The sequence below is a fragment of the Charadrius vociferus genome, unplaced genomic scaffold (assembly GCF_000708025.1).
Source record: "Charadrius vociferus isolate BGI_N301 unplaced genomic scaffold, ASM70802v2 scaffold18, whole genome shotgun sequence".
In the NCBI taxonomy this organism is placed as follows: domain Eukaryota; kingdom Metazoa; phylum Chordata; class Aves; order Charadriiformes; family Charadriidae; genus Charadrius; species Charadrius vociferus.
In genome coordinates, this window is record NW_009649565.1 from 240854 (window position 1) to 266819 (window position 25966).

The following is a 25966-nucleotide window of genomic DNA, read 5'->3' on the forward strand; positions in this document are numbered from 1 at the left end:
TTTCCCTTACATCACCTTATTGATTTCTGCTCTTATTTCTTCATAGGTAAAAAGTATCCTGTCTTACTTGAACAGCATTTTTTACTTAGCAAGTTAAACCAAAACTGTTGATCGAAGTTCACTTACCAGCTTAGGTTTCCCCAAACAGTTTTTTTTGAGTAAGAGGGGTTCAGAGGGAAACTGCCGACCCACATACAGATCGTCTGCAAGCTGGAAATTCACCTCCTGTGAGTGCTGACATCGCAAACTCATCCCATGTTCCTGGGCTTGTCTCACTGTTGGGTGTGAAGGAACATTTCACAGTTCGTGGCTAAGGATGGAGGATTTGCAGCCCGCTCTTTTTGAGTAGGAAGAAAATAGCCCCTCCAAGGCAGGTCTGAGCTGCATTAACCCGGGGTCACTCCTGCTGGCCCCACTCCGCTGATCCTGGAAACACACAGACGAGGTCTTATTCTCCTGCTCTTGCAACCTTGACTGTTGAGGCATTTAATTCCTCTTCAGATTATTTTAATCCTATTCATGCTGCAGTAGCAAATGAACTGGGCATTTGTATGTTGGGTTCTCATCCTTCGTTCTGGTTGCAGCTGTAGGAAGCGTGAAATGTGATCCAGGAGAGGAGACAGACTAATTGGAACATTTGCTTATTTCACCCAAGCGCCGGTTTCCTTTCTTCCTCGTCTCTGCACGGAGGAGTTTGAAATCTGAATTACAGGCTTAACAAAAGCAGGGAACTAATTCCTCCTGTCAGGGCTGGTCATTCAGAGCAGCTTCTGTTTTAATATAATTCTGAGATTTTGCTTCTGCACGTTGATTTATATGGATAGTCGAGCACGGATTGGAGCAACCTTTGTTTTTAAGGAGTTGTTGTCCAAGAGAAGAGCAGTTGACTTGTGCCCTTCACATAAAATCAAGGAAGAAAAAGATATTCATCCTTCTGAGATCAAAAAAGGGGGCATTGAACAGACAGATGAAAAGCTTTAGCTTGTTGCCAATATTTAAATGCAATACCACTACCTTAGCGTTTCACATCTCAAGTGTCATCTATTATAGGCCTCATTACCCCGAACGTTAAATGCTGTATCATCTCATTTTCCCTGCAGTAGCTCCCTGCCAAGACTCTTCCATCAGAGTAGGAGGGTGGCTTTCTGTCACAAATGGCAAACCCTACCCGCTTTTGTCACTCCCCTTTGAATTTTTCGGTGCCCTGCTGTGTCTCCCAGGGCTCCGGCTGCCCTGCTGGGTTTAGCGATGGTGGCAGCAGGCGGCTGAGATTGTTCATTTGATCTCCCCGTTTCTTCCCTGGATTTATGGAAGGTGACCAGGCTGACTACCTCCTCTGCATTCTGAATGCACTCAGACACGGGGACAGAGCAGGCGGAACAATATTTTTTCTAGAGTGATCTGTGCTAGAGGATGACATTACAGAAACAGTAGAGTTTTTCTTTTCCTTCAACTTCTCTGTCCCCAGAGAAACGGATTCCAGTTTAGCTCCTTGTGCATTACAAGAAATGCAATTAAGCAGCCTCTTTCATTGCCATCCTAAGCACTCCCTTGACATCAACTAGGCTGGCTAAGGAATGGATATTAGATCGTGTCCTCAGTTTTTACATACAGAGGAAAAGTCAGAAATGGCACAACCGTGTGAAGGTCCCCATTGCTGCCGGAGGGAGTGGAGAAGCTGGTTTCAGCCCTCTTTTCCCAACGCCATGCCACATCCCATCCAAGGCTCCTCTCTCTGGGCTGTGCTTTAGTGGGGGGCACGTGTCCTGCGAAGTACAAAGCAGTCTCACACAGACTTTCCTTCCCGATTATCCCCTATCTACAAAGCGGGTGTTTCTGCGTAACGCCCTGGGGATTCACACTGCCAGGAGAGCACGTGGACACGTCGCCACCGAGCATGACACCTTCGTGCGTGTATTTGCCTCCCGCAGCCACCTCAAGCTGCTGGGCAGCCATGTAGGTGTTCGGTCTTCACGGCTTGTGTTGCCTCAGGAACAGCCTCCGACCCAGGAGAAGCTGATACAGATTTCCTCTTCTGCTTTCTCTCCCCATGATGTGTTTTGGGTTTTGTTTGTTTGCTTTTCCCAAGCAGGGGATGACTTAAGCCCAGTGGGACAGAATTGCATCTTAACTTGCTTCCAATAATCATAGAAGCATAGAATGGTTTGGGTTGGAAGGGACCTTGAAGACCATCGAGTTCCAACCCCCCTGCCATGGGCAGGGACACCTCCCACCAGCCCAGGTTGCTCCAAGCCCTGTCCAGCCTGGCCTTGAACACCTCCAGGGATGGGGCCTCAACAACAACTCTGGGCAATCTGTTCCAGTGCCCTACCACCCTTAAAGTGAAAATTTTCTTCCTAATATTTAATAATATAATATTAATAATAATGATATTTCTATTATTATAGAAATATTGGCATGAACAGGCTGGTTAAACCTCAGAGCAGCCACAAATCATGAGCTTAAGACATAGACAAGTCAGGAAAGCATTTTCTTTTGCTGCCCAACATGATTGGTTCCATGAAGGCAGCGGATGTTTTGGGGAAGAACCCGTCTACTCAGAGTGGGGATCGTCCTTCCCAGAAATGCTGGTTTTCGCTTCTCACACCCCGAGGGCAGATCTCACTTTAGTTTCCTTTCTGGTGTCTTGAGAGATGTTTTTATGTTTTCTTCCTTTTCTATTTATTTTTAAACAAATGAGGGAGTGCGGTGTCAAGCGTGGACACAAACCAGCAAAAGTCAGTAAATTCAAAGTGAAGGGTGCAGCTGCATTGCCGGCATCTGCCATGGGGCCTTTGGTTCGCCTCTGCTCGCGAGCGACGTGCCGAGGCTGACAGGTTGTCAGCCTTCACTTCCCATCCTCGTCCTCTCGCTGGTTTGCCTGCGAATCCAGCCCTTCGCCTCTGACAAATACATCCACGGTTTAATTTTGTCCTCTGTAGGAGGAACACCGCCCGCATTCAGCCGGTCCTTAACTCGCAGCAGCTTCTCCCCTCGTAAACCTCCTAATGTGTAATTAGGAGGAAGTTTTACGGCGCGGCTCTCCTCTCGCTCCAAGAGGGGAAGGCCGGTGTTTAAGATCCGAATAACTGACAGCTTTCCATCTCCCCAGCCATGGCATGGCGGTTGTTTGGTAGTGGCCTGAGTTAGCAGAGCCGGGAGCCCTCGTTACCGACCCTAATTAATTGCCTGCAGAGCCTGGCTGACCTGTGGGTGCTGTGCGTGGCCGCAACCCGCAAGAGCCGCTCCTCGATGGCCGGGGCAGGCTGGACGTGGGGTCAGCTCAGAGGTGGTTTCACCTTCCTCTGTTGTTGAGATCATCTCCTCGTGCACGTGCCTCACTCCCGAATGGGATGGAGGAGTCAAGGCTCGGGGATAAACATCAAATCTCACATCAGTAGGAAATAGGGCTGGAGCGCGGTATGGTGAAGCGTTGGTAGAAACAAGAAGCAAAGAAACACTGATTTTTTCTGAGGAACCCTCCCATTTCCATCAGACATTTAGGACTTTTTTAAGAAGCCGAGTGCCCGGTGAAAGGCAATGCAAAATGAAGAAAGGGACAGATGTTATTTAAGGAAAAGCATTTGCAAGAGGTGCCAGCTGTGCTGCCTCTCTCGGGACACCAACCAGGGACGGGCTGGGGTTGGCTGAGCCCTGCACTTCTTTGCAGGAGTCCGGTCCTGCAAACTTTGCTTTTCTTGGAGGTTTCTATGAGTTAATACCCAGTTGGTATCCCAACCACAACACGTGCATCTTTCCTCCTTAAACTGAGTGGAAAATACTGTGTACAGTGTACTAATGATTTGCTACTGAACTTAAAGGCCAATCTTTGCTATCAGAGGTGACCTTCTAATGAATTCTCTTTCAGCTGAACTTCTAACATTTAGAGCAAACCTAGTTTTGAGGGATGGGGAAGAGATGCAGTGAATGAATTCATGTGTGTGTGTGTGTGTGTGTGTTCAATATTTAATCTCAAAGTTCACCACTGAAATAAAATGCTTTTTTAGTTTGGATATATCTGATTGCAATCTCTGTCTACAAAGAGGGGCCTGAATATTCCAGATGGAGAGAAGATAAGTTAATTGAGGCTCTGGAATTAAAAACCTTGTCGGCCAGGGCTTGGGAAGGCACAGCCTATATTGCGCACAGCATTTACTTGGAGTCGGCAGTGGGCCAGACGCAAGGATGTCCCCCCTTCCAGGCTGCCACCCTGCAGACTTGTGACTGCTGTATCTGCATCAGCACCTCTCCGGCATCCCAAGGATTTCACGCCGGGTCCCATCTTGGCTGATCCCTTTTTCCTACCCCAGGGAAAAAAAAAAGAAAAAAAAGTTTGTGTAAAGATTCTTTCAATGAATGAAAGGGGGATGGGCCAGAGAAGATATGGCCACCAGCTGGAGCATCTCTGCGTCCCTGTGAGATGGGAATCCCTCCGAAGGAACATCCACCAGCAGCCTTTGCTGCCCACACCATCACCACCATAGAGAGGTGGAAATGCAATGTTCCTTCTCAAGGGTAGTTTTCCCAACGTGTTGTGAGCTTTACAGGGTGGTTAAATTTCCACTTCCTTGGTCTGTTGGATATTCCGCACTGTGCCCCCTGACAGGTTGGAGAAAATGAGTGAGAAAGTGCGTGTGTGAACAGTTGTGTTTGTTGCAGTGATTGTTGAACATTCATTTTTATTGTTGCCTTTTCTTCCCCCGTTTAAGTGGCTTTCAATGCAAACAAATTGCTTTTCAGACAATTCACAATGGGCTCAAATTCTCTTATTGCTGTTTACAAATGTGTTTATGAAAGCTCAGGCAATTCTAGCAATTATGGCAATATTTTATAGTCTGAGATGCATCTTCCTAGTATTGGTGGTTGCAACAATCTAACTTTGAAAATGCACCCTTCGCTCCACCCTCTTCAGAGAAACTAAATCCCAAACTCCCTTTTTATTACATTGTAAGTTTACGTGGTAGAAATAATCTAGCCTTCTATTGCCCTGTAAAAGGGAAGTCAATATTTTATCTCTTGTTTTATAGCCATTGTAATATCCAGCTAATACATAACAATGGTACATTATGATAACTTCATTATACTCTGATCATGCTGGTGAATAATGTATTGGTCTGAATTTTAAGCATGACAGAAAAATTACCTATTTTTATTGTTCTTCGGTATTTCTCAAATGTAGCTGAAACAATAACATTTCAGCCTGCTTTTTGCATCCGCTGAGACTGCCAATCCTCATGATCGGAAAAGATGTAGTTTGGGGGTTGCTAGTGGTTGTGTGTGTTGCTAGACGTGCAGCACGGTACAAATTACTGAGCCGATAGTTACCGGTGCCAAAGTTAAAACGTTCACGTGGAAATGCACCTGCAGTGTTAATCAATCCATCATCGCCGCTATTCCCTGTTGCACAGAAGTGGGCTGAGGGCCAACTTTTGCTCTGTTACACCAGTACAATCCTGGAATCGCTACGGCGACTTCAATTAGTTTTCACTCAGGTAGATGCAAAGCAAATGAGAACAGATTCCTGCCTTACATTGCAGCAGCGGAACAAGTCGCTAAGGGTAGTGCTGCTGGCTCCGGCTTTATTGTTACCTTGATAACACCTCGAGCTACAGAAGTCATGCTGATGCTCGACTCTCACAGTGCAGAGGGCTTTCTTTCAAAGCAGGCGGCTCCTGCGCCGGAGTCGTACCTACGCAGAGGTTATCGTCCTATTCCCATTGCTGGGGGACACACAGAGAAAAATAGACGTTGCTTGAACAGCTTTGATAACTAAAAGTAGAAGCCCAATGGGATACTTGTGAGGTCAGATCTATAAGAGCTACGTGGGCTTACGCTAGCTGAGAGTTTGGCCCCACGCGTAGACGGTAGCTCCATTTTGTCAGCGAAAGTGCTGGGCACCAATTGTTACTGAAAAGCAATCCAGTTAGATTAATGTTTGATTCCTGCACTCAAAATTATTGACTGGCATTTTTAATTATAGTTGGTTTTGTTCTTACTGGTAACAGCATCCATCTTGTTGAAAGTTCTTTCTATTGTAGTCAAGTGAATATAAGATTGCGGGTATGGATCAGGGACCAGGACGGTGCCTGGTCAGGATGCGCATCAGGATCAATGTCACTACGGCTGTTGAGAACCGAGATTACCCGCCTGCATCTCTCTCCTCAGGATGGTGTTGTGTTTCTAGCAACTTTGAGAGGTTTATAATACAAACAAAAACTCATTCCTGTTTAAAAATGCATGGCACAGACGTGCAGTGCCGGCTGTCTCGCTCTGCGGGCTGTGCCACGCTGCGGGCCAGCACATCCAACGAACGTATCACTATCAATATTGTGAAGCGAGCAGCACTCCAGTGACACCAGTCCACCGGGCACCAGTTCATGCAAGGCCACAGTACTTCCCGCCAAGACCCCAGTGTTACATTATTTTGAAAGCTTAGCCTACGCGCTTGGGTAGTGAACTCAGTTTTGCAATGCAAAAACCAGGCAAAATACGTGCAATTAGGACTCATTAATGTAACAGGTTGCTTTGGGCTGACTTGCTGTGACAAATAACAGGCGCGCTGATGCGGTGACCTTACCTGGTGAGGAGGGACCCAGATGGCTGGCGGCTGCCCCAACCAGCTCAGGTCATGCTGTGGGTGCTGCTGCAGGTTTTGGAGGAGACCTCTTCCATCTGGGCTATTATAAGACCCCCATGATGAATAAATGCCTTTACAGATGGGGTCTTGCAGGGCATTCTGGCGTTTGTGCCTATCGCTGAGCTCTCTCCAGGTGAGCACGTCCACCGCCTGTGGTTGAAACACACAATTAACGCCAATTTTTTTCGATGAGTGGAAGGAAGCGCCAAGTCACACGGTTCATGCCATTTCTCTCCTTGCTGCTTTCCTAGATGAAGGACTGTGGGATATGTTTGTGAAGGACATCCCTCGCAGTGCTACCTCCTACACAGTTGGCCTGGACAAACTCAAACAGGGAGTGACCTATGAATTTCGGGTGGTGGCTGTCAATGAATTTGGCTACGGAGAACCAAGCGTTCCCTCTGTGGCGGTATCAGGTAATCATGGATTTTTTTAAAATATCTTTTCCAATGGAATTTCTTGGGGTTGGGAGGGAGGAAGAGGGAAAAAAGAAACAACAAACCCAACCCAGATTCTCTAGTTGCAGCGAATAATCAAGGGCAGGTTGTTTTCACATGTTTTAGGATAAAACCACAGTACTATAGTGGTGAATGAAGGCTTGTTATTACCTCTTAAGAGGAAGAATGTGTGTATGCCGTTTTTAAGTTTGACAAACAAAGAACCTTCTCAGGAATTTCAGGAGTGTTTATATGGAAGGTCTCTTGCCCTAAGACTAATTTACACAGTCTACAATTCCTTTGCTGTTTCTCCTTTCCTAGTCTGTTGTTTTGTTCACTCTGCTTCCCTCTTTTTATTCCCAGGGTTCTCTGATAAACATCTTCTGCACTATTTTGTAGTTAGCTCTCAAAAATATAAGAGAGGAGTTTTCCAAAATTATTCCTGATCTCCTCTCTGTGCTGGCAATTCCAGTACAGTGTGATGCCTCCAGTCCCCCTTCATCAGAACAGCTCGTGGGTGATGCTGTCGGGCTCTTCCCACCCTCCCCGCTCTCTTCTGCTTATTCCCAGGAAACAGGGCTACGGCCTAAACGTGCTCCCAAAATCCCTTTGAGCAGCCTGGCACTCTGGTTTTCTGAAGGAACTTCAATACCTTAAAAAGCAAATTCCACTCAGCTTGCCACGTCTGGGCAGCTGGAGCTCAGTGGCCCGTTGTGAAGTAGGGAGGTTGCCCTCGTGAAAGCTTTGCTCAGATCCCCTCTTCCCCCTGCGGAGCCAGCCGAACTCCAGGTTGCTTCAGAGCAATAGGTTTCATCCTTGCTGTGTCAGCAAAGACAACCGAATAAAAGAACCTGATAAAGCGGCTTTGTGATTCAAAATTCTGGAGAGTCCTGAGAACCTGGCAAAGCTCCAGTATCTGGAGTGGCTTTTATCTCTTTGCTCCTCCAGTGAAAAGCATAAACACCGTTCAACAGTTACCCAGCAGGCAGGAGTAGTAAATGCTGCTATCGCCATCGCGGCTGTGTTTGTCCTTACACAATTAACCACTTAGCCTGTGAGAGCTGTCTATGGATTTCAGTGCGAGTGCTACCCTTGCTTTTCTCCTTCAGGACAAGGGCATAGACAACCCACTTCAAACACCGAGTCACTGTTTTTCCTATCTGTGGTTTCACAGAGGCTATAACACAATGTAAAGGGTCAGTAATTGCTTCAGTCTTTCCTTTCCTGGAAGACATTATTCCTCTGAAGCCGGGCATGCAGTTCCTTGTGATGCTTTTTATAAATAAAACGTTTGTTTGTAAGTTCTCCACTTGAACAGAACTATTTAATTCACCTCCTTTTGATGCTTCAGTGTTCCTCTCAAATTGCTGCATGAAAGTAAGAGGTTTCCGTTGAGACTCACAGTCATAAAAGTATAAAGCATTTTAGGCTGGCCACTTCAGCTGGCGCAGGGAGGTATAAATTGCCCTGAATCTGCTCAGCCCAGCATGGCTTGTGCTGTTTGCCTTTAGGACTTTATTGGCCTGGACTGGCCTCCCAGCAAAGAAAGATCGTGGCTACTTTTCACTGCTGCAGAATACCCAGTGATCTGGAACAAATTTGGGCTCATACCATCAGGCTTACAACAGAGTTGCGTTTAGATCCAGGGCTCTATCTACAGGCGGGGAAGGAGTGCCTGGGTTCAGTCGTAGTGAGGAGTTTGGTTGAGGTGGGTCTCCTGGTATCACCCATTCCTACCAGGTGTTCTTCTGCCCTATGGACTACAGGGAAAAGATATACAACTGCTGACTTGTGCTCCAGCGGCAGCGCTTTTTCACAAAGCTGAGGGATGCAGACAAAGAGAATATCACCGCGAGAAAATAACAGTACTCGTTACTTTACACCAAGACTGGCAAGAGAACTCTAGAAAGGGGGAGTTAGTATCATTTTGCATCTCCAGTTGAGGTCAAATGGGGTGAAATGACTTGAGAGCGCAGAAAATCCAGGGAACTGAATTGATACCCGTGTGCTGCACATCAGGCTTGGATAAGCTGGTGGGGAAAGAGCATAGAGTAGCAGTGAACGTGGGAAGTTGGAGTTAATGGAGGTACTGAAAGACACTGAACCAAGCGTATTTTGTTCCCTGGCACTAGCTGTATTTTTCAAAGAGCGACTGAGCAGCATTTTGGCAGGGCAAGACTCTTAAAATGTGGAATAATTGTGGGTCATGTCAGATATATTAGCGGTTCCTTTGACCCAGGGAGTATTAAGCATACCGCAGCAGTCAAAACCTGTAGGCGTGCAGAGCTGTGGGAAGAGACCTCCCTCTCCTCACTTGGTGATAGCTTAGGGGATTCTGGAGTGCTGCTCTGGGTGCGTGAAAGATGCTTGTGGAGATGTGGGACCCGTGATATGCTCCTGTTCTGTTTGTCATCTTAGAAGTGTCAGTAAGGCCCTTGAAAGTCTGACTGCAGAGTAGACGATGTCACCTCCTTTGAATGCCTCTCTCTCCTGAACGCTAATATAGATACGTCATTCACGGTAGGAAAGAAGAGAAAAATTTGAAGGAGCATATAGAGGAATTGTTATTTGTTTTTTGCTCTTTCAGCACAAACCGAAGCCCCTTTCTACGAGGAGTGGTGGTTTCTGCTGGTGATGGCACTCTCAAGTCTGATCCTCATCCTCCTGGTGGTGTTTGCATTGGTCCTGCATGGCCAGAGCAAGAAGTACAAGAACTGCAGCACAGGTAAGACATCAGCTTCGTGCTGTGCACACGCTTCCCAGAGCTGTGGGAATTAGAAATGTCTTCCCTTTGAACCCCTGATTTCCTCAGCGTGGGCTCTCTTTATAGGTATTTCGTTTGGAAGAAGACTCGGATATTTTTACTGTCTGGTTTGGTAGAAATGGCTTTTGCCCATAGCCATACTGGGCAAAGAGTGCCTGATCTGAGCAGGTTTTGGATGCCAACCAGCTGTGGGCTTGGGTGGGACATCTCCTGGAAGTCCCAGGACTGTAGCAAAAGCCAAGGAGTCTGGGTCAAATGCTTGGCAGAAGACCAGAAAAAAAGGAATGAGCTGAGGCTTCATTTAGCTTTGTCATCATTCCCTGATAGATGGGGAGAGGGAGAAAGATTCTGCTTTTCCATGGCTGTACCCAATGCAAATATTCTAGGTGTGTATGTGTGAGGACTATATGACAACTCCTTTGTATTAAACAGAGTGCCCTGCATCTCGCATTCATTCCATAGCCAAGCTGCAGTCGCTGGGCTGAGGGCCAAGCAGCTAGGAGGTGTCTTGGTTATCTGGACCCGTTAGACTTGAAGGCATAATGAGCATCGAGCTTTGAATTTTCCTTTAGTTACCATTTTTACCAGTCTCCTTTCTGAAAGGAAAGAGGAGCTACCTGCTCTATAACTAGGAATGTTAAATAGCCCCTTTCAAAACATCCAGTCCTTGAGCTCTGAATATTGTTTTTACTTTTTCTTCTCCTGATATAATAAAGTCCTGGAAGGGTTGTTCACATGTGTATTTCTCTGATAGCCTCTTCCACCTCCAGCAAGAAATTGCTCCGATGCCTGGAGGTGCCAAAAAAGGCACATTAATGAGTAGGATCAGGTGGATGGCTCTTTGCGCTACCCATTCTTAGGGATTAATGTAATGAAGGAGTCTTCCAGGCAGTATTTAGTAATTCAGTCCCAAAGTGAAGATCTTTTCTTTCTTTCTAATTCACTTCTAACAAGTGTTAGAAAATCAGATTTCAGTCCCATGAGATACAAGATGTATGAATACCGTGGCATTTTACCAAGTTAATACTATTGCATATTTGTCTGCATAGCGTGTAGGAAATCTCTCATCTTCTTAGTTTTGCTCTGTGTTTGGGGGACAGACATGAAAAGACAGGTCTGACCTGTACTGTCAGATATCAGTGTTCACACTGAGTCTTAATGTAGCTCTGAAATTGAAGCCGAGGATAAAGTACCTGTCTGCTGCAAAGTGGCAATATGCAACCGGTCCTTCTCCCCGGGACACGAGCTGAGCTCACACCTTTGGGATTACAAAGAATGAACACGGGAGAGAATAAGCTCTTGCCGTATTTGATCACAAGAAATAATATACTTTGCTGTATTTTCCCTCTTCTTGCAGTCCCCTGTCCTTTTCCCTGTCTTACATTGTCCAATGATTTCTCACATCTGTATCTTATCCGCATTACAGCTCTGACATAATTTTCCCAATTGCTACCCACTTACCCTACCTATCTCTTGCTTTCTTGCTTGCCTTTTTTTTTTTTCTCGTCTCCTCTTTTTCTGCCTTCCTTAGCTTTACTTTCTCTCGCTTTGCTTCAGTCAGCATGAATGGGATTCACAGCATCTGATTTAGGACATCTTCAGTGGCCACCTGAATTAGTCACCTGGTTTCTATTTATAGTCAAAAGACAAGAATAAGCACTTTTGGAACACAGTTCATCTGCGCTATTTTAGATACTTACCTGCGAATGAAATGCATCCATCCATGACTCCTTCTTTCCCCTCTTTTGGCTCCTTCTGCCCGTTCACACTCCTGCTAAGCTCCTCTCCTCCACTCTGGTTGTTCTCATTTACCTGTGAGAAAAGTAAAGAGATTTTCAAATAATTAATGATGTCATAAAGCACAAAGAAGGTAAAGTTAGCTCTTACAGTTGTACTCGGGAGGGAAAGTGGTTTTGTTTCAGCTGCATCTTTGATTGCCTGGCTGCAGGTAAAACCATCTCCAACGTGGAAGAGTCGGTCACCCTGGATAACGGAGGTTTCACTGCTCTGGAGCTCAACAGCAGACACCTGAACATCAAGAGCACCTTCTCAAAGAAGAATGGAACCAGGTAAGAAGCTGGGAACACCATGCTGTGGGAAATGGCTTTTTACCTAGCTTCAGGCAGCTGCTAAATTGGCAAAGGGGAGAGACTGTTGTCTGGAGGATCTAGGGAGGACTGCAATGCCCAGGTCACTGCCCAGGCTGTGATTCTGGCTTCTAAGCATGATTTAATTGTGTCATTTCAGAGAAATGACAACATCCCATACACTCCCCCTTTGCGTTTCCTAGGTCTCCTCCTCGCCCAAGCCCAGGGGGGCTGCACTACTCTGATGAGGACATCTGCAACAAGTACAACGGAGCCGTGCTGACCGAGGGCTTGGGCCTGAACGAGAAACCCTTAGAAGTGTCGGAGTCGGAGGTAAGGGTTTCCCTTCGCCTTGCCAAGTGTTGCCCAGTCAGTGCAGACATCCATTTCCCTGATGAACCCTGGCAAGTTTCAAAGTTCCAATCCCATACCTGCGTTATACCGTGGTGTCACTGTTTGTCTGTCTTGGGGACTTTAAAATGTCCGATTCACCAGGCTGTTCACATCACATCTCGAAATTAAAACGTCAAAGGAAAGAATGACAAGCAGGACCCAGCCGGGGCAGATTCCAGCCCTGGCCTTGGCAGGTATTCACAGTTTTCCAGTGTTCGGTAGAAAGACAAGTGCAATCAGTGCGCCAGTGGGTGCTGACCTCTCTGGAAGGGGCTGCACATCCCCGTCTGCCCGGGGGCTGCAAACGTGGAGCACTTCTGGGAGAACATATATGTGCTGCAAAATAAGCAGCTGGCTGCAGCTGCCGTCCGGATGAGGTGGCAGGTGGGACACGCTTTGGATTGTTGCTCTGACGGAAGTATGGGATGGGGTTTAGAAGTTTCCACGGTGCCCTTTTTTAGGCAGCTACAGCAAACGCTGAGATTCAGAAGGGTGGTCTTGCGTGGTGATAGCTGCTGCCTCTGTTACAGAGGGAGTAAGTGGGGCACGAGAAACGTGCCAGGGAGCACGCGGCCGTGGCTGTGAGAGCCCAGCATTCGGGTTTCTGAATGCCCCACAGCCCACAGCCTTAGTGTAACTGAAAAGGAGCCTTCTGCTCGGGTTGCCTTTAGACTGTTCTCCAATGAAGTTGGGTGTATGCCGGCATTCTCCATCTTGTGTCTCATATCCCCTTTAAGAAGAAAGAAAGTGCTTGTGGTCTGTAAAAGCCCCACAGCGGCCAGGGGTGAACAGACAGACTTCCAGGCACATCCAGAAAGGTAAATCTGTCTCTAAAACCGTGTGTCGTCAGCTGAGATCCTGACGGATCTGAACTGACAGCGCAAGAAGCGAGCAGTGGGCCAAACCCCTCCAAACCCGACCCTTCTAGCAAGAATAAATCACGAGCGGCGAGTAGTGAACGAAGATGACAGTTTTCATCTGTAGCTTTTCTGCACCTGCAGCTACAGCTGCTTTTCCTGGCTACCTAGCTCTCACCTCCCGCTAATTACCACGGACAGCCCGCTGCTTTGTGCTGCCCTGTGGCCGACCCGTCGCGCGGGCGGCTTTCCTCGGCGTAGCTCAGGCTGCTGTCTATGCAATGCACAAGCGTTACCCTCCAGATTAAACCCACAGTGCTTTGGTCATGTCACTGTAACAAGCCAGCATTAAACCTGTCATTAAAACAGTTTGCCGAGCATGATCATGAATTTAGCGCTGGCACCTTTTGACATTCATTTCAATGCCCCATGTGGTATTTCCCGGTAGTGCGCAGAACTCCACTTGCAGGGTGTCATTACTGCCTTCTCTATGCGCTGTTTATACAACAGAGAAGAAAGTGATTTTTGTTTCTTTTTCTCAGGCTATTATTAATATTATTTATTTACTGCGTATTGCAGTTGAGCCTAAAGGTCTCAATTGAGATTCTAGTGTTTTTGTCAATCTGTGTGTGCATGTGAGTATGTGAACAAAATGTGCCTCCTGTTTTTCCTTGGGGCTTAGATATGCAGCCCTTCTGTATAATGTCTTTGATGCTCGGGTTTGTTTTTTTGTGGTGGGGAGTGCTTTTAGGCATGAAATGTTAATACGCTCCCAGTAGAGGCAGCAATAGGAGATGCTGCCTTTTGATCAGCCTGAAAATGTTGTTTGTGTTGGCTGGTACAGACAGGGGGTGAGGGTGGGTTGGGGCAGAGGTGGGTAGAGATGTTTGACCACTCTCTTTTCAAGTATTCCTGTACCTATTAGCTCTTCCTGTTTATCTTTTCTGTTCTTTTTGCTTCTATTCTCAAAGGGGATCTTAACAGACAAGCACTGTTTTCCGAGAATTTCAGAATTTCCATCTCTCTTAGCAGGCAGAAATGTTTCCCATCATAGGAAGAGTTAAAGAGATCTTTTTATGTAAGAGCTCTGCACAGGTTTGGTCCTCTGCAGCAAAGTGGGTCCTGATGCTCTTTTTCTCTAATACATCTTTGCGTGGATCTCAAATTCCCCTTAATACGATGCACGTAGGAGCAGGCAGGGCCAAAAACTCTGCTTTTTGCTTTCAACCCACATGTCATCTTGTTGCTGCTTAGTCTTACCCCTGTTGCCTGAGGCGTCAAGGTTTTCTATGGAACAGGAGGAAGCTCACTGGCTTCGAGTCTCATGGGGTTTACTGAACACGAAGAAGTCTGCGAGAAACTCCCGGGCTGACTGACTGCACTTGCAACACAGCTGCCTGGGAGCCTTCCTCCGAGCTCCCTCCTGACGAGGAGAGCAAGAGAGAAACAAAGAGAGAATCGAGCAGACCAAGCACTACCCTTAACGTTCATAAATCAAGTGGTTAACTTACTCCATGTCACGAAAGCCAAGCACCAGTACCGTTAATGAGGTTAAAGTAGTTTAATTGGCAGGTATGGAGCAAGAGAGTGCTAAAAGTGTAATTTCTAAATGATTAATAATAATAGGCTTTTAGATAATGAGTCAAGTGGACGAGGCTCTGGACAGATAATCTGAAGAAATTTGGTGTTCACCATGTACAGAAATATATCTGTGATGTCATCCAGCCACGGAAGAGCAGTTTTATGGGAGGGGAGGGTGGTATTTGTTTGTTTGTTCTCACATATCCTTGTGGCCTCCCAAAAACTGCTTGCAGGAGGTAATATTCTCCCAGATTGCACACGTTATCAGTCAGTGCTGAACGCTGGCCATGCTCTGCTCTTCCCAGCTGCTCTCTGCAGACTTTTGCTTTCTCAGCTCTGTAGGAAGATATTATAAATTTCCACTTAACACTTCACAGGAAATATGATTTAATTCGTTTCCGATAAAGTTCTCCGATGATTTTGACAAGTTGGGCACCACGTGGAAACCAGCTGCAGGTAACACATTAAATAAGCAAAGGTTCCCATGGCCGGGGAAATCTGTTTGCTTACCAGGTTACCATGTCTCCTTTAGAGCATATTCATTTCATGTCAGCCAAAAGAAACTGCTGCCATCTACGTTTTCAGAAATAATCTCATAAGGATGTTTCTTATGCAGTCACTTTAAAATATATATATATATATATATATAATTGGAACTATTTTCAGATTTCCCATTGACTAAGCTAGCCAGCTCTGGTCACTGACTTGCCTCTGAACAGCACTTGTGCATCTTGTGCTGTCAATAAAAGACTTAAATGGGCTCTCATTTTCGGTATTTGTTGTTTCATAGGCATCCATGCACCTTTGGTTGACAGTCTGCAATGTCACCACACACCCAATCGCGCTCCAGCCTATGGAGGTTTCCAAGGTAACAAAGCCACAGTTGCACAGAAAGGAGAAAACCGAAAACAAAGCAAAAAGCCCTGCAGCATTTCTGTTTACTCAATAGTTTTAAAACCACTAAAAAGTAATCCTCTAGTATAAGCTGTTTGTATTGTCATGCAAAACAGGTTTATCTTGCTACCCCTTGATTTTCATCAGGGCAGAGAGGGATGTGGGATGGCAGTTCAGAAAATCCCTTGCTGGTAAGGGTGGTTATTAGTACCTTGTTCCAAGCAGACCTTCGAAGATACCTTAGAAACATAGATGGAATAGTCAGTTCCTGCCTGTTCTGAAGGAAACACACCAAAAACATGTTGTATCACCACTGACAAGTGTGTTACCCTTTCCAGCATCAGTGCTAATGATGGTGAAAGGTTGAAGTTAGGGCAGCTATATATGTTGCATGAAAGTCGCTTCTGAAAGGCACTGGCCTTATTTACACCAAATTAATGTTCTCTTTCAGTTGGTGTAATGGACTAATTAGCAGACAGGTTATCAGCAGGTGATACTGTTTTAAATTCCCTCTTCCTGTTGATGGTGAGTCCAAGTGACACTATATTTCAAATGGCAGCAGCCCATCTAAAAGCGTTCCCAGTATTTCTCCTCTTTATTATGTTGACTTCTGGCAATCTTGAAAGAACTTGGCTTAGGTACAGAAATTATATTAGTTTTGTGGGTGAGTATTTTTCTGCTAGCGATGGACAGAAATCAAGTGGCTGCATCAGGATTATTATGTGTCGGTCTTGTGGATACAGCTTTTTTTCAGCATTTCTTCTTAGACCTTCCAGCCTTTTAGTTGTGTTTATGTTCTTATATGTCTGTAGGAACATCAGAAAGACCAGTAAGGAGCTACTAGATGTTTGTGGGGTTTTTTCTCCTTATGTTATGACACCTCAGCTCAGGTGTGATCCATCTTTTCAGCAGGGGCTCGTTTCTTTTGGGGGGTGGCTGAGCATGTCCGAGTCAGTAAGAGAGACGGTGGATTGGGGAAGGAGTCAGAAGCCATGGCAAGAGCAGCGGTAGCCTTGTGCCTTTGATGGGGGGAGCACATCTGTGATCGTTAGAGGAGTTCACACCTTCAGGTGCTGCTTCAGGTGTGTTATCCATAACCACCTGCCTCTGCTCAGGATGATGAGACTTTTCTTCTGGATGCCCGCATCACCCTCCACCTTCCCAGGCACTTTTTACCTTAACGTTCGATGATGGAGCGGCAGCAGAATGTTGGTTTGTAGGCTGGTGCAAAGTGCAACACCTTAATTCGTGATAAGAACAAAGGAAACCTGGGTTTGGGGATCTTTTGGGAAAGTTGGTTGCGTCTGCAGCTGAGGACCAGCCTGCTTGGGCTATCGCTGCCTGCTGCCGTGCCCGGCCACATCTGCGGTCACCAGAGGCACTCATGTTGGAGCCCCTTACAAAAAATAGCCAGGGCAGAGCTGGCAGGATGTTCCCTGCAGCAGTGCCAAGGCTCTGGAGCTGCTCTCTGCACCCACAGGCTGTGAAGCGGTCCAAATCTGGGGATATTCCAGGCACGCCGCAAAAAGCACCTGTTTGGGAAGGTCTTTGGCGAGAGTCAGGTGTTGGCTTCCCCCGGCTGGCAGCTGGCGCAAAGGAGCGGTTTTTCTCGGAGATAGACTTGCCGAGTTCCTTCTGGAATAATTATTAAATGCTGGTAGGATTTTGTTGTAGTAGTAATTACTTGTCAAGGCACCTGAGGCTTTGCATTCTTAAAATAATCAAACAGTACATAATTCCGAAAGAGCCAAAGCACGGGCAACAGCGGAAGGGGAATTTTGCACAGCTGTAAAGAGCCACTTTGCTCAGACTTTTGGAAAACTCTGGGAAAAATTTTTCGGCTCTGTCCATCACCTTCTATGCTGGAAAATGGGCAGGAAATGGTATCGAAGCAGCTATCTAAGCAAAGAAGTGGGATGATGGATGCGGTGCCCTTTTCAAACGATGGTTTGCAAGGCATTTGAGGATTGTTCTTGGGAGACCATTAGAAAGGAGCTTTAGAGGAGGAGAGACTAGTTGTGTGGCAGACAGGATCAAGAAGGATGTGTGTTTGCTGTGTGGTGTCATAGATCAGAACGATACCAACCTTTGGAAACTAATTGCAGCAACTAACAGTTACGAGCTGCACTTGCCCATCTCTCTCTTGTATGTCTTAGGCAGCTACTACTTTGATATTTAATTGCCTTTAGAATCGGCTATGCAGATTATCAGGGGGAAAAGAAAAAAAAAAAAGGAATAAAAGCTTTTGCATGCTCTAGCCAGAGATTTTGAGAGAAGGCATGAGATATGGAAATGACTGGGTAAATGTTTGCGTGCTGTATGGGATGCGGCTGTTATTGGTGGGAACATTAGCGGGAACAGAAGGAAAATGTGCGCTTGGATACCGTGGCCAGGGCTTTGCCGTGGGCTCTGTGCTTGGAGGAGATGTACGAGCCCTCTGTGATTCCTCCAGCTGTATCACAGCAGCAGTACTTCAGAGGAGGGGCAGATGCGCAAAGCTTAGCTGGTTACGTCTCAATAGAGCTCCCGCTCCATATTGATAGGAGCTTTGAAGCTATCCAGCCACCGCGCATAAATGTTTCAAGGGGTAAGATGCTCTCTGAACACTGGGCTGTGCTTGAGCCATCCCAAGAAAGAAACCCCTCTTGTCTGGCCGTTCTTCTCTTCCAGATTTTGCATTCTCTTTCTTCTGTCGCCGCTGGTTGCGTGCCTTTGTTGTACCACCGATAATCAGCTGAAGCATACAGAGAGAGTTGCCTGAAAAAAAACCCTGATTTTGCTTCATTCCCTTTCAGTGAAATAACTAATTTTCAACACTTAATGGGGCTTGCAAGCCAAACTCCGGGCACCATGCAGGTGGCCTGGTCTGACCACCACAAACAGCAGCACGTCTGGCTAACTTCAGCGCGTTTGCAGGGAAGACGCTCTTTCTGCCCTTGCGTCAGAAGAAGAGAGATTCTCAATTACGATCGTAATTGCAGTCTTGTTGATTATGTGACTGAAAGCTGTTGGTTTCCCTATGACATCTCTACGCTTCCCTGCATCTTGTGTCAGAGCAGGAACTCCCAACTCCTGCCGCAGCGTTCTGCAGTGAATTAGAAGGGATTTCTCTGCATCTCTTATCGCCGGCATTTGTCGGGGGCCGCTCCCTCGAGCAGCAAAGCCTGGCTAAACCAGAGCACGGTGCTTTTCTACAGCCCAGCGTGTATTATACTTGGACTGCAAACAGTCATACCCTAAAATTACAGCTTTTGTCAGCTGGTGATATTAAGCTTGTCTCTAATTTCTTTTGGAGTGGAACAGGCTAAATCATAGATGCTAACGGCTCATTTCTTTAATTCATATTTTGTTCCCCTGATGCTCCAGGCCACTGACTCGGATTACGAAGACGAGTTGCCAAAGCACTCCTTTGTGAACCATTACATGAGTGACCCCACGTACTACAACTCATGGAAGCGGCAGCAGAAGGGGGTGAAGCACCCAGCATCCTACAGATACGAGGAGTGCGCCGCCGGCGAGACAGAACCCTATTTCCAGACTGTCATCACGACACAGAGCTCAGGAGGGGTGTACACCCCAACGGGACAGCCCGCGCCCGGCTCCCGGACTCCAGTGACAGGGTTCTCCTCCTTCGTCTGAGCCGGGGCCGGAGGACAGAGCCGAACCGCCGGTGGCCCTCGGAGGGACCCGTGGCAGTGACTGTGTGTGTGCGTGAACCGGTGCGGTGAACTGTGGGTAACTTCTCTATCAGGGTAGAAACGGATGGGAACACGAATGAGGCTGGGTTTGGGTTTTTTTCTTTTTTCTTTTTTTTTTTTTTTCTGAAGACAATCAACTCTAAAAATACAGAGCTGAACTAGCTGAACCTTTGTTTAAAAAAGAAAAAAAAAGGAATTCTGAGAAGTGATGATTTTAACCACTTGTGAATATTAGGGGGTTTTTTAACCGCTTTTGTAACACTGCTTCAGGAAGCAGCTCCCATGCCCTTCTCTTCCTTCTTTCTTTCTCTCCCCTGCTCCTGTCCCCCCATTCCCAAACAAGGAGGTGAATTCCCTTGACGCAATGAGTGACTTTGTGATGTGATTTGAAGAGAAACCGTAAAACCTCCCAGGCTCCTTTTTCTTCCTTTTTCTCTACTTTTTTTCTTTTCTTTTCTTTTTAATTTTTCCCTGTCATCAAGGTCAAGTGGGAAAATATAGAAAAGGGACAAATTTTTACATGAAAAGCAGACACCACCTCTCTCCTCTTGTCATTGCTGCTCCGCACATCGGGAGCACTGGCTGATCAGCTTCAGCTCAGTCGTGTCACTGTGTCTGCTCTAGGCTCACTACTGGTGTATTTATACAGAATTACTGACCTGCTTTTCTTTCTTGTTCAAACGGGACCTGCTGCATTCTTTAAATATTCCACCTCCAGGGCCTTTAGAAGAGGAGATGGCTCAAAAGAGCACTGTAGGCAGCGGTGGGTGAAGCAGGTGGGAAGAATTCAGACGTAAGGTCGGTTTATTTTTGGTGTGGCTCTAATCCTCTCTCGTGGACCGCATGTGCCATTGGAATCCATCATTTTTTTTAAAGTCAAAGCACACAACCCAGCAAGGCAGAGGAATCTTTCAATTAACATTGCAGTGCCAAGCTAGAGAGTCCACTAATTGATGAAGGGTTTGATCATCAAAGTTATCCTGCCCTGTCAATAGAAGTTGAGCATCCTTTCTCGCCCAGGCTCTGCAGTGCTGCTTATTGGTCTGTAAAAAAAGTACACGGTAGCTGGGTTGGTTTGGTTTTGTATTTTTAGCACAAAGACACGTCACACAGACTGGGTGAGTGTTGGTGTCCACAGGTGCCTTTTACTGATTCTTCAGCTTCATATCTGGGAGAAGCAACAAAGTGTCTCCAAGTAGAGCTAACCAGCTTTTTCAAGCATTAGGGTCGTGAATTACCTTGTGCACGTGTACAGGCTGCTTTGTGCACTTGAAGCTACAGCCTTTGGAAAGAAGAGAGGGGATTTTTAGTTTATTTTCCATCTTTTTGTACAGCTCCCTTTTTGTTTTCTTCTTTTCTATCCTTTTCCTGAGTCTGTCATGTTTCGCAGCCAGTTGTTTACTCGCAAGGAAGTTGTCAGGGGTTTAAAGAATCCAAGTCCAGCCCTTGGACCTACCAACAGTCCTGGATCACCAGACTTTTTACCGCAAGAGTTTGAAAGGTGAATTTGGAAGCAGGCGAGTCCTTGCTGCTCCAGCGTCTGACATTTCCTCCCGGGTGGGAGTAGATCAGTCAGAAAAATCAGTATCCTGCTGTGTGCTGATGTCCCGTCAGAGCACGTGTGGGCACTGTTGCTATTGCAAATTGTCCCTGTCCTCTCTGGAGGGATGTGGGACGGCTGTGGCACTGGGCGGTGGTGGCTTCATGGCAGGTTGTTGAAACCAGCCTGGCATTGATGACAGTGGCTGCCTGTTCCTGCCCGTGGGGGCTGGTTGGAAATAGCCTGGTGGCACCTTACCTGAACGGGTGAGGTCCAAGGGCAAGCTCAGCCCTGCTGTCACCTTTCTTCTTGCACAGGGCGAGCGGTCTCAGAACCGCTTTTACTCTTTGGCGCTGCCTCTGAGCCCTGCTGCTCTTGGTGCATACAGATTCTGGATAGCTTTGGCACTGGATTGCTGTTCCTCTCCAAAGGCTCCAGAAAAAAAAAAAAAAAAAAGTTCAAAACCAAAAACTCCAGTGGGTGTGTTTAAGGGCTTTTGAGCTCTTTAGATGGCAAGAGATATACAAAGACACGGGCTTGAGCCAGAACCCTGTGAGCCATCCCCCTCTCCACACCTGGAGAAGGATGTGTGTGGGATGGAGAAGGGGCTCCAAAGAGGATGATGTGGAGCTTACTGCAAAGAGGCATGCAAAGCAAACAAAAAACCCACTGCCTTCTGTGCACTTTGACTGTTCTCTTAAGCCATATGGACTTTGCTTTAATTGCTGAACTGACAAAAAAATTTTTTTTCAGACTGAGTTTTTTGTTTTAGACAAAATTTTCTGTGTGACTTTCTGATTTGTTTGCTTTCTCCTTCGTTATTTCCTGCATCAGATTACATATTTTTAAACACCTTGTTTTATATACATGTGACATAGCAATGCAATTGCTGTTGGAATTTTAATGGCGCTGATCCAACAGGTATGAGAGGTAGTGCTACAGGAAGAGCCTTTCAAGGACCACTAAGGACTTAGGGATATGGATTAGTAGAAAGTAGATCGAACACCGAAGAGTTTGCTCCGAAGGGAAGCATAGTGCAAGTAGCTCTGTATCTTCTGAATATGGCCAGATCTGAATTGGTGTAAGGTGCAGTTACTCCCTGGGGCTGATCTGATACCACATTGAGCAAAAAGGCAAGGAAACCATGGGGAATAAAGGAAATGGATTTGGTGGCCACTGCTCCGCGGAAGGACAACATGGGGAGCAGCACAATCTATACAAAGCGAGGAGAAGAGACTATTCCTTTTTTCTCAGAACTATCTACAACTAAAAAGCCTGAGCTTGCTGAGGACCCGCTGAGTTGGCTGCATGGCCCTTTTCTTCTGACTGCCGCCGAAATAACAGGCTAGGTGTGATTCCTTTAGGACCTGTTGATCCGAACAAAGGTATTTCTGTTCCATTCCAGTCCACGCTATTGTCACTCTTGGTTCTGTTTTGTTTAGGAGTTGGCTTTTCTTACGTGTGGGTTTATTTTACTGAGACAGTCGCAGAGCGTGGAAATGCACGGCCCTGCTGAGCCCTTAGGTGAGCATAGGATGTGTGTTCTGCTGCCCGGGATCCTGGATAGCTACCTGCATGATGCCTGTGCCTTCTTGATAACATGCTGTACTTGTGATTAATGGGTAGGTTTTATTTACCTCAGGTATCAGGTAAATTGTTCTATCTGTAAGGAAATACTCCATCAGTTAGCAAGAAAGCTCTTATTTCATAGCTGTAATCTTTGGGAATCACAGCCTTGAAATACGACTTTTAAACATCAGTTGTCATGTTACAATAACTTCACCCATCAAATCCACTTCTGTTTCCATCTTCCTGCTTAGAACAGTCTTGAAAAATGAAGGCTTATATTTAAAACACCTTCTTAGGATATTTTATTTGTATCTATTTATTTACTTTCCCATGTTTCCCAGGGTCTCTTGGTGGCTGTTATTAAAAAGTAAAAACAGCATCATGAAATGACCAAGGGAGGCATTTCAGGGAACGGTTTAATATGAGCTCATTTTTCATGCAATAACCATGGAAATACCGAATTTCCTGCAAGGAAAAAGTGCCCAAGTCTTCACCCCCCTCCCAGGGCTGAGATGACATGAGTCACCACCATCAGAGATGCTCCTGGCACTCCCAACAGCACTGAACCTCAGGCTGTCCCTATCGTAAACCCCGTGCACAAGTGCCCGTGAGTGAAGGAGCTGTGCTGTTCCAGCCCACTCTACATGGAGCATTTTATCCCCCCAAAGTCTGTATCACAGACGGTGTGTGCCCCACCATAACCCACACCCTTGGGCGGAGTATTTTCCATTCCTGTGTTTTAACGCTCCGATATTGGTGCAGGACCAGCGCTGCCGGGGTGCGAGCAGCAGCGGTGCGAAGGGACAGGAGAGGGCACTATTTTATTTTCATCAGTGGCAGATGTTTTTTTTTCCCCACCCTGGGAGTCACCCGGGTGAAACCCCTTCGTGGGCAGGGCAGCTAGAAGCAAAGGATTTAATCAGCATTTCCTAAAGGAATCACGCAGCGGCCAGCAATCCCACTTTTGGAAGCAGTTGGCATTACTGGAGAGAAGAAAAAAAAAAAAAAAAAACCAAAACCACAAAAAACCCTATACAGAAAAAGAAACTAATCCATTACCCAAAAGGATTTTTTTTTTCCTCTTCATTTTGAGCGTTAAAGCCAGTGATGCTTTGCAGATGGGCCAAGATCTCATTTTTCCTGCTTATACCCAGGTCTCTGCCAGAAGCTGCTGTAGCAATTGTTTAGAATAAATATCCGAGTCTGTCTTGACATGGGGATACATTTATTATCCTTGTCATTGCTTCCCTCAAGAAATCCATTGGGTCATCCAAAGATTATCCAATCTGCTGTCCAAAAAGGGAGGAGAGAGAGCTCTTTATACATACTGAGCACTGGTGTCTTCTCCCAGTTGCTGTTTTCAGATAAGCAAGGCAACTTGTTTCAGAAAAGTCCTTTTAGAAAAGGAATTTATCAGGAAAAGTTTAAAAAATAAACAAACAAACAAAAAAAAAACCCACCAAATCAAAACACACCAAAAAAATAACCTACCACAAGAAAGATAACCTCTGGCAGGGCCATTAGAAATCTTGTCCTAGAAACCCATGGCATCTAAGACTGAACATGATCCCAAGACCTCCTGTCTTTAGTGATCTCCTTTATCAATAGCAGCCAGAAGGGCACATGCAATGAGGGGGTTATATTTGGAGAGGAAAAGCCATCGCAGAACAGTTGCTGGATGGGCAGGTTGTACTGCAAACAGCTTCATTCAACCTGGAGTTCCTGCTAGTTCAATTGCATTTCTTAGGTTGTTTTTATAGGTTTTTGCCAGCATGTGTGGAGTCCATACATCATCATGGTGTTACTAGAGGTCACATGGGGAGAGGTATGTTGCTGTGGTGTTTACACAAAGCCACGTGCATGATGATGTGGTTGTAGAGTATCCATTGAAACCTCCTTAGGGAAAGCCACCCTTGAATTAGGAGCACATTCACCCCAAAACTAAACACGTTGGGCTGGGCACGGGCCTTCAATGGCTCCACCTAACAAGTCCCTTCAGTTCTTTGTATTTCTGTATTCCTTTTCTTTTGCCCCACGTCTTCACCCCCAGCCCTCCCAGACAAATAAAGTTGGCTTGCACCTTGTGAAGGTGTAAAGGTTGCCGCTCCCAGTAGTAGAGAGTCACAACCCCTAAGCACACACGTGACACGTGGGACAGGTGAGATCTGTTTGAACAAGGAGTGAAATTCCATCAGGACTTGACATTCAGGCTCTGACTCAGAATTTTATCTTCTCAAAGCTGCCACCTGCCCATTTTAAATGGCCCTGGAACCACACGACTTGGCAGGAAATTCATTATTTTGATGCTGTTTGATCACTGTGCAATCTCTTGGGGCTTGACTCGCTGGATATAGAGACCGGAATGGGGTTACAGAGCTTTATATCGAAGTGCTTTCCCATTTATGTCCAATTCTCTAGATCTGGGAACGAAACCTTTCTGTTAACGTGACGTGGTGGTGTTCTGCAGGTGGGACATCTGGGAAGTGCCACCAGCGCTCCCCCCTTGATGTCGTTGAGCTCCTGGGCAGTGCTGGGGTCTGTCACGGTGCAGTGGGAGCTCTCAAGTAGCAGAACGGTGCGAAAACACCGTATTATGGCGAGTTTGTAGCCGGTCACTTTGCCGTTCTTGGGATGGAGTCCATCCTCTGGTTTGGTATCTGCTGCCAGTTTAGGGGTAGGACCATCTTGCACGGCTGTGTTTGAGTTACCCTTCGGTGTACTACAGTTATCGGATCCTTGCTTTTACTTCAGTGTCTCCTTGGGGATTTGCCCTGGATTTTTGTTCCACACCTCTTGTTAGCCTCACTTTCACCAGTCCACTATTTTATATGAGAAAGTTACTTCTTCTTTTGCAAACTTGCTTCTAATTAAAAGAACCCTTTTTTTGAAACATGTGTGTCCTTGGTACATTTATTTGGCAAGGAGGGGGAGAAATATTTTCCGGCCTCTTCCGTTATTTTTGGCTTGAAGAAGTTTCTGGGTGCCTTGCCAGCATGCTCACGAGTTAACAGTTCAGGATGGTGAAAATGGGCTGAAATTCCTCGCTGTTCGTTCTGGACTGTAAAATCTTATAATCCCCTGCTGCTTTTCAGCTAAAATGACGTTCTCAAATAGTTTCCACCCAAAACTTGATCAGCCTTAAATATTTTGTTATTTTGCGGTGATAAACTTCCTCCAGATCCTTCATACGGGAGAGTCGAAACCCGTTCAGAACTGGAAACCCACGGGGCCACCGTTTTGCACGCCTTCGTCCCCTCACAAATGCTATCTGTCCCCTCCTCCTGCAGCATCGTAGCAGCCGTTTATGGGTTCCCACAAAGGTGCTGATGTCGGGGCGGGGGGTTGGACGGGCCCCCCCGGCGGCTCTGTTATCGCAGGGTGGTCGGTGGTGCTTTTTGCCAGCTGAGCATCTGGCCTCGAGAAGTAAACCAAACACAGGCAGGTCAGCTACAGCTCTCCTGGGAGAAATGAGGGGGAGAAATCAATGTTTTCCATGGGTGGGGGGGGGG

At 46.4% G+C, this 25966-nt stretch overlaps 1 protein-coding gene across 1 annotated transcript in view; it reads left to right on the top strand.

Annotated features, from left to right (window-relative positions):
- The window catches only part of SDK1 (sidekick cell adhesion molecule 1), a gene marked incomplete at its 5' end in the record, with an annotated part of 212530 nt that extends 193241 nt beyond the window's left edge, over nt 1–19289 (top strand). The window contains 5 exons of the mRNA XM_009890061.1: nt 6889–7053; nt 9662–9799; nt 11787–11907; nt 12129–12258; nt 19017–19289. Of these exons, the coding sequence (XP_009888363.1) occupies nt 6889–7053; nt 9662–9799; nt 11787–11907; nt 12129–12258; nt 19017–19289 (827 nt within the window). The remainder of the gene's footprint in view (nt 1–6888; nt 7054–9661; nt 9800–11786; nt 11908–12128; nt 12259–19016) is intronic.
- Between the last annotated feature and the right edge of the window lie 6677 nt (nt 19290–25966).